The sequence below is a fragment of the Sphaerodactylus townsendi genome, linkage group LG02 (assembly GCF_021028975.2).
Source record: "Sphaerodactylus townsendi isolate TG3544 linkage group LG02, MPM_Stown_v2.3, whole genome shotgun sequence".
Taxonomy (NCBI): Eukaryota; Metazoa; Chordata; class Lepidosauria; order Squamata; family Sphaerodactylidae; genus Sphaerodactylus; species Sphaerodactylus townsendi.
This window is the reverse complement of record NC_059426.1, coordinates 68,936,422-68,945,060: the sequence shown is the minus strand read 5'-3', so window position 1 is coordinate 68,945,060 and position 8,639 is coordinate 68,936,422. Positions and strand designations below refer to the sequence as shown.

Genomic DNA, 8,639 nt, shown 5'->3' with positions numbered 1-8,639 from the left:
TGGGATTTCTTGGAAGTTATTCGCCATACAGGAAATGCACTCTGTGGCTGCTCATGAAACGTGTTCACCTGCCCTTTCCCAGACGTTTCAGAACTCAGCCCTGGCATTGCAAACCCCCCCCCCCCCCCGGTGACACGTGCTGAGCCCAAGGTGAATGGCTCCTGCCTGCTGTTCTGCATTCAAGCAGGCCGCCTTCCATATCCCCGCCCCTTTTGCCGGTTGCTGGGCACGTGGTTCCACAGGTAGAGCGCTGGCTTCCCGGGAAGGCGCGCTGGCTGCGAACCAGCCCTGCGCGTCCCCCTCCAGCAGGGAGCAGCAGTGGCGACGCCTCCTGCTCGCCAGGCAGCAGCGCCCAGCGGTGAGGCGATTCCCACCAGTAGCGAACCCCCTCCCACTCCCGCCAATTTCCCGAACGAGCGCGCTGTCGTGGGTGTCCCCCTGGCGCCGAGCGAGCCTCCTCCTGCCTTCCCCCGCCCGCACAGACAGGCGCCGCGAGCGGGGAAGCGCTCGGCTGGGATGGCAGCGGGCGCCGCGCGGGGCTGAAGCCGAAGCGGCCCCGCCATGGCCAAGCAGTACGACGTGCTCTTTCGCCTGCTGCTCATCGGGGACTCGGGCGTGGGCAAGACTTGCTTGCTGTGCCGCTTCACCGACAACGAGTTCCACCCTTCGCACATCTCCACCATCGGTACTGCGGGAGTGGAGGGGCGGGGGAGGTAGCGCGGCATCTCCGGCGGGGACAAAGGGTTGGGAAGGCCGAGCGGAGTCGCCTGGGATGCCGCTCTGGGTGCATCTTCTGGGAGGACAGTCCGGTGCCCGGCTTGAGAAAGGGAATCTGGGCGGGCTACACTTGGAGCGGTTTCGGGCTTTGGCTCTCCTCCCTTCCTCGAGGTGGGGACTGCACCGTACACATCCACTGTGTCCCTGGGGCGGATCAGTGCGGGGATGTACCTGCCCGTTGCAAGTAGATAGGGAGTGATCACGGACAGGGAGAGGACCCAGGTGCCTGAAGTAGGGCTGACGCCCCATTTAGCTGTAAGCGCCCCCCCTCCCCAAATCCCTTTTCTTCAGTCCTATGTTACCCATTTACCTGTTAGATAGATATCCATCCCCAGGCCTTGCTGGTGTTGCCTCAGTTATGACAGCTAGTTTTTTCTCCGTAGCAGTTCCAGGTTCTCCAGCTGTTATTTGTGTTGTCTCCCCTGCCTGATGCAGTAATGCCAGTGCACCACAGAGGTTAAAAGAATAACGTGAATATCCCAAAACATTGAGCCATGAGTCATATGCTGTGGGGGGAGCGAATGCAAGAGGAAGGCCTTTTGCTTTCTAGTTTCTGAAATTGCCTATATTGTTATGCTGGTTCTGGAGATTTGAAGTCTGCTGCCTGCATGTTGTTTTAAGCCTGCCTTACAAATCACTCCTGCATCTAAAACTATTGCATGTAATCGACCTGCTTCTGAGCAGTGGCTTTTTTGTGGGAGTAAGGATTAATTCAAGGATGTGTGCCAAGGATGTGGAACCCACAGCGGCTACTGTATGAGCCCGTTCTATTTTTAGGCACAGGAGTGACTTGTGGGAACACATTCATGAGCTAATAACGCAACATATGAAGCAGCCCTAGGTGATGTAATGCATTGGTTCAGGAAAAGAGTGCCTTATTTTCCTGGGTTCTGAGGGCTTTTATTTTACACAGAACAGACTTAAAATGGTCACGGTTCAAAGGGGGATGTGTCTGGTCTCAGCTCAGAATCTGTTTTCTGAAGCAAGCCTTAGCTGTTGTGTGCTTGAAATAAAAAAAAAATACAGCATCTTTTAAGTATGAGTGGAGATTCCCTCTGCCAGACCTTTGTAGTTAGTAGGGGAGGGCTTCTAGGTGAGAAGGCATGAGTTTAGATATACCTGTGCCTTAGTGTTCTTCATTGTTCAAATTAAATCTGGTACATACAGAGCCTGCTGGGACAATGAGGTATGGTTAGTAACGCAGTAGCCTGGCAGCCTAGCTCTCTCTCTCATCAGAGCTTCAAAGATAAGCAGGGTTGGCCCCAATTCATACTTGGATGGAATACCACCAAGGGAGGCTGGGACTGCTCTGCAGAGGAAAGTGATGTCTCATCTCTTGCCTTGAAACCTCATCTTTTGTGGTGGCTACGAGTTGCTTGTAACTTGATGGTACACAGTTGTTATTATTAGAGAATGCACGATACCATGTACTTGGGCACCAGTCTTTGATCATACCTGCTATGGAAAAGTATCAATGAAAATGTGGGAGAGAGGAGTTCTGTGGAGACCCCTCACCTTGCCCAAGTCTCTCTTATCGCTTTGGTTGCTGTTATAACCAGCCTATGACTTGGTTCCTCAGGTGGCTTCTAGCAACCGTCAGCTCAGGAAAGAAGGTGTTTATCGAAGTGTCTGCAATTATGTCCGCTGACCTGAAACAGGAGTGTGAGGAAACCATGGTTCAGTTGAATTAAAAGTGTAATGAAAAGCCCTTAAACAGAAACTGTGGGATGCTGCTGCTGCTGCTGATAGTTGGATATCTTTGTGCAGATTTTGCTCACCTCACTTGTAAGAGGCAAAAGTAGATTTAATGCAGGATATGGTGCCCGTTTTTGCGTAGCCGATGGCAATCTGAAGATAGTAGAAGTCAACTTGCTCTAAGCAAACTGTCAGTTTGTTGGAAAAGTAGGGACATTGGTTAATTATTTCTCTCAATTATTCCAGCACAACCCACAAATGCCAAACTAAATATAACTGTGGGAGATCTAGACCACAGTGAAGAAGGAAGATTATTCTTTCCCCGTGTTACTTTCCTCATGCAAATCCCTCCTCTTTGTTTGTTTTGTTTATTTAGTATTCTTTTATTCCCCCTCTCTCTCCAATGAGCTCAGGATGGCATACATTGTTCTACACTCCACTTTATCTTCACCTCAACTCTGTGAGGTAGGTAGGTTGAGGTAAGAAAGAGTGATTGACCCAACCCTATAAGACATCTGTGTGCCATATGAGTACCTGTATGTTTCTTCTGCAATGAAAATAGCAGCTGAGGGGGGCAGAGGGGAATGGTTCATCCCCACCCCCCACCCCAATGCTGTTGTCCCAAACCAGATTCATTCTCATCTTCCCTTTTAGCATTTAAAAATCCAGGTCAGGACACTGATCGTGGTTCTCCTGTATCACATGGGCCCTATGACCCTCCTGGTGGATCTAGTAGGTTTATTCTGTCAAAGAGGATTCCTTTGATTGCAGCTCCTTTGTAAGTTGGGATACAGCAACAACATAGTGTGGTTTTCTGTAGGTTTTTCCAATGGTTTTTCCATTGTTGGCATAGCTCAGCAATTCAGCTTGTCACTTCAGTTTGTTTAGAAACAGGAGAGAAGCTGTGTGGGTGGACAAGATGGGGGGATTCAGGTTGTATTCCTAACTGCTTCAGCATTTCCTTTTGATACCTGAATTCTTTGTTCAGTAGATTTACAGCTGAACTGTAAAAACAAACCTCTGTGTGCAAGCATGAACTCTTGGTGGCACCGTCTTCCATGAAATGTAGTCTTCCTCCGCTGGCCCAATTTGTCTAGACTGGGTCAGGAGCCAGAGGCATGGAGAGGTGTTAAGACTATTGATGGAATGCATTGAATCTTTAAGCAGTGTATGTTATTGCTAGTTATTGATCAGCTAGAACTGAATATTCCCGTATTTAAATTTCTGGGCAGTGGCGTAATTTCCCATCATGGGCTATTTTAGGACATAATGCTGAGACACTTAGTAGAATAAGATTGTTTTTAAATGCATCTGTAGTATTAAAAAGGTATCTGAAGAATGAAGATATAAGTTAGGGAAGATAGCATCTTTCTTGCATATATACATCCTTGTTCAATGCAGACGGAACAAATGGACCAGTAGTTTAATCCTTGCTGAAGCAAACTGTATGCCCACAGCGCAAAAGTGAATTAGTCTTCTATAATAGAGGCGTATCCCTGTTTTAACTATATCAGTTAAGGTAGCTGTCCACTCTGGACATAACACCAATTTCTTATGAGTAAACTTTGTTTTGTTTTAAATACTACAGCTCTTCCAACATCACCGTTCTAGTAAGCATGCATAGCACATTTACAGTTGTGAGCTCACAAAAATGTAAAGTAAGCAATGATTCTTGGGAACTTCACAATAAGGTAATGCTATACTTGTCCCTAAGGTTGTGATGCTAATTATATTTATTTGAAAGTAAGCTTTGTTGAAATCAGTTGATTTTTTTCCAAATAAATGTTTGGGGTGGACAATCTCAGCGTTTCTCACTCCTGCATGGACATAGTTATTTCGATATGATTATTCCTATGTCTTATTATTTATAACCAGTCCATATATTTTGTGATGGGAAAAGTATTGTGACTATAGTGTCTGATACCTCCTTTTAATATGATGGTGTATAGCTGACATAAATGGAAACAACATCATACAGAAAGATGATGATCCATCACTCTCTGAGTTGGTTGACAGGAATAGTTGGAATCTTTGAACTCTCTTATTTACTGCTGTTTCCATTGAGTTATCGAGAAGTGGGGAAAGTGGGAGTATCAGGGACTTGGTCTTTCTCTTTTCATGCTGCCTAGTCTTACATGGAGAAGCAAGATGTGTGTTCTAAACAGGGAGATGCATGCTTTTCTGAAGCAGGGATAGTGTACATCTTAGATTATTTTCAGAAATAATCCAGAAGGCAAGGAGAGCAGGTACTAGTTGCCGGTGCTTCCTCTGTTGTCCTGTCGAGAATGTTCAAAGCATCCTTGAGATATTTATTTACGATACATAACTTTATTTATAGTCCACCTTTCTTGCAGATACACCTTGATGTTTTTATCTACTTCTGAATCCTCTTTTAGTAACTGCATATTGAACACCAAACTGACACAAATGCAGACTAAAGGGACATTTCCTAGTTGTGCTAATATCAAACCAGTGATAAAATACTTGTGCAAATGTTACTCCAAGTGTCAAACTTTATGCATTTCCTAGAAACTGTACTTGCTGTTGCTCAGAAACTAAAATGGCTGCCGCATCCATTGTGTTTGGTTCCTGTCCTGTGCCTGATGTTTGGACCAGCAGTGCACACTGGCAACTGTGTTGCAGAGCCCTCTTCCATTTCTTGTCTAGTATCACTTCTCCCTCCACCTTAATTGTCTCTGATTTGACCTGTAACTTGTCTAGGGTAGAGCTGTTACTGTAGATGTACCAAGACAACAAGGGCAGTTAACTGTTGTTGGATGTGATGCTGCTGCACAGCAGCTCACTTATTTTTAATGTTAGTTCCTGAATTTAATTAGTATGAGAGGATGTGTGGTAGTTGCCCAGTCTGTGGGAATGCATCAAAATGAACTTGTTCATGATTCCACTGGAATAGCTGTGTTAGTCTGAGCTCCATAAAGACTAATTTAATGTGGTATAAGTTTTTGTAACCCAGACCCAACTTCTTCAGAGTAGTGCTATATCATGTCTGATAAACAATACAATTGAAGGAAAATAACAAGGAAGATATTAGCTACATCCCCGCCCCCCTTTGTCTTTTGAACTGTGTGTATATAGCTATAAACTAATGACACAGTAAGCTCTGGTTCATGGAAGCTTATGTTACAGTAAATGTGTTGTTTTTTAAGGTGCCAAAAATCTCAGCTTCTCAGTATTTGGGCTATCTCCATACAAAGCACAGCATATGAAGTGACCTTAATTCAACTGAGTAGGCAGACAAGAATATCACTGGACTGGACTTCCACTTGCCTGTTGTCCTGAGATGGGAGATTAGGAGGGTGACAGAAAGGTGAAGTTAGAGGTGTGCTGCCATTCTTGAAAAGCTTGTTGTTCTTGAGTAACCTGCTGCTTGGATCTGTTAAAATATAAATCTGCTCAGTTTGAATGCAGTTGATTTTAACAAAATAGAATAAAGTGTTAATAGCCAGTTCGTGTTTATTATGACTCATAGGCCATTCAGAAGCATAGAAAAGCAGATTAAAACACTAATATGAAGTTAATTATCTGTGTAAAATTCCTCCATACTGTATTCATCCTTGTATGTAACAGTTAAAAGGTTAGAATCTGAGTAAAATATGCATATAACAGAATTCCAAATTGTTTGAATGAATAGCTGTGTAATGGGATCTGTTGCATACATTTATAGTTCTTCCAAAATGGTCTTGAACACTTATATGGTTTGTCACCAGGGTTGTTGGTGAAGTTTTCATTGGGACCTCAGAGAGTCTTTGGGGTGAAAAAGGATCATATTAAGCTTGTTCCTGCTGAATCTTGTTCCTTATCTGAGTCACTACCAGAAGTATGCATGGTTTATTAGGGGAGAAAAATCAGAAAACTTGCTTTGATTCTAAAAATATAAGTACTTTAGTTCACATAGTCAAATGTTACATTTCATTCTGTAGCCAGTGCGATTACTTCCCCCCCCCCAAAAGACTTACAAACACCACATTATGATGATAATGGTAGCAATCCGTTCTTGTTTGTTACCAGTATCTAATAATCAGATATATACTATGTTTAAACAAGTAGGTTCAATTTTTTTTACCAAAATGGTCATTCATAAATATTAGGTTAAGGGAGGTTTCCTGTGAACAAGTTACAGGAGCGGAATCTTAGTCTGTAGACTGAATGTTACTACCTGCAGTACCCACAAGCACACACTTTCAGTCCTGTAAAGACCCAGCTGCCTCTGTGTGGCAGGTGGATCAAATCCTGACAGGTAGATCAAGTCCTGACAACTTCTTCTTGTTCAAGAAGACAACTTCTTCTTGTTCAAGAAGACAACTTCTTCTTGAAACACCTCTCTGTGTTTCAGGCATGAAGTGCTTAGTTTGTTTACCTGATCAAGCTTTAGTCAGTATTTTTGTTTATTTTTATAATTAAAAATAGTTTTCAAATACTTCTAAGTATTTTCAGAAGAGGAAGTTATCGTGATTTGACAAGGGCTGACCAATCAGTTTTGTGCACAGTCTTGCTTTGAAAAGTAGTTGAAATCACACTTACAAAAGAGCTACTCATTTAGCACTGTGTAAAATAGGCTACTGGGTGACCTTGGGCCAGTCACAGTTCTCTCTGAATTCTCTAAGCTCATACAGAGGCAAGCAATGGCAAACCACCTCCAAAGGTCTCTTACCTTGAAAATCCTACAGAATCGCCATGAGTCAGCTGTGACTTGACAGCACTTTCTATCACAAAAAAACCCACCAGATTTCCTCAGAGATTTGCTTGTGTAAGAAGTTTGTACGTATGTCAAAACCAGTGATACTCACTTAGTTCAAGAGCCACATGTGATTCTTCTTGGCACCATTCCTCAATGTGGGACCTGCCTCATGTTTCAGGTAAGTAGGAAAGTCCCTTAGTCAGTGGGGCTTATGGTTGATTCCCATCTTTAAATGGTCACTGCCAAAGGAATGGGTAAGCTGCGAACCTCCTTGAGATGCTGGCATCATGCTAGGGATGGAAGTAAATGTGGCCCTTCTGATTGATGATAACTGCAAATATGGTTGTCCGAGAAGAACCATGGAGTGAGCACCAGTGGTCTAAACAGTGATGAATATACTTCTACAACAGGCTGAATGCTCAACTTTGTCAATCTTCCCCCTTAGTTTCTAACTTCTCTGTTAGCTGACACATGGAATCCAATTTGAAAGACTTCCAATGGAAACTGATCTCATTCCACATGCCTCTGCACCTGTACTCTATAATTAATTCACAGGATGAAGGAAAGAGGAAAGTATTGCTAAGGAACAGGCAGATATCCTTAGATTCTACATTCTCTGTCACAGAGACGTTTGTTGGACAAGGCATTTCTACACAGGGTAGATTATGGCCCAAAAGCTGCCCGACAGCAGAGTCACATAAGAGGCAGCTGGGTTTTCTTTGAAGATTCTGTGGTGGCCACTTGCACTGCTGAAAAGACAGTTGCCTTTCCTTTCAGCACTGCAAGGGGTTCCAGTGGAAATTTCAAAGAAACATTCTTTTCCCTATTTGTTAGGTTCTCCTTCAGTTAGTTGGTATGGAGCCAGGCTGTGGATTTTGCGAGCAAGAGGCCGATTACGTACAAGGCATCTGCTGTGCGACAGGGGCAAATGTGTCTCGCCGCAAGATTTCTTGTCCAGATGTACTTCCTTAACCCCCTCTTTCACTTTCCTCCCCTCGGCAACCGGGACCACTTCTAGCACTGATGTAGTTTTGCTTCGCAGCCAGAGCAGGGAGATTTGCCAGTGGGCACGGCTTTGCCCAGGATCTCTCCCCTTCACCCATAGCCAACCTACCTAGTCTCACCCCCCCACACACACACACATGCTACTTTCTCGCATTGCTTTTCATACTTCCCCTCTCCCTCCTCCCTGTTGTCGACTCCTTCCAGCTTCTCTAAATGCCTCTATTGATACATTGTTATAGTAATAACAGAGAGTTGGCTTTTGAAGAGGAACAGCACCAGCAAGGTCTCTTTCTGGATCCACCTAGAGCAGGGGTAGGGAACCTGCAGCTCTCCAGATGTTCAGGAATTACAATTCCCATCAGCCCCTACCAGCATGGCAAATTGGCCATGCTGACAGAGGCTGATGGGAATTGTAGTTCCTGAACATCTGGAGAGCCGCAGGTTCCCTACCCCTGACCTAGAG

At 44.4% G+C, this 8,639-nt stretch overlaps 1 protein-coding gene across 3 annotated transcripts in view; it reads left to right on the top strand.

Annotated features, from left to right (window-relative positions):
- The first annotated feature begins 261 nt into the window (after positions 1–261).
- Positions 262–8,639, top strand: part of RAB15 (RAB15, member RAS oncogene family) — a 38,629-nt gene continuing 30,251 nt past the window's right edge. For 2 of the 3 annotated variants that reach the window (XM_048487117.1, XM_048487118.1), the window contains exon 1: positions 369–685. In XM_048487117.1, the coding sequence (XP_048343074.1) occupies positions 562–685 (124 nt within the window). In that variant the 5' untranslated portion in view covers positions 369–561. The other variant, XM_048487119.1, reaches the window with a different exon arrangement.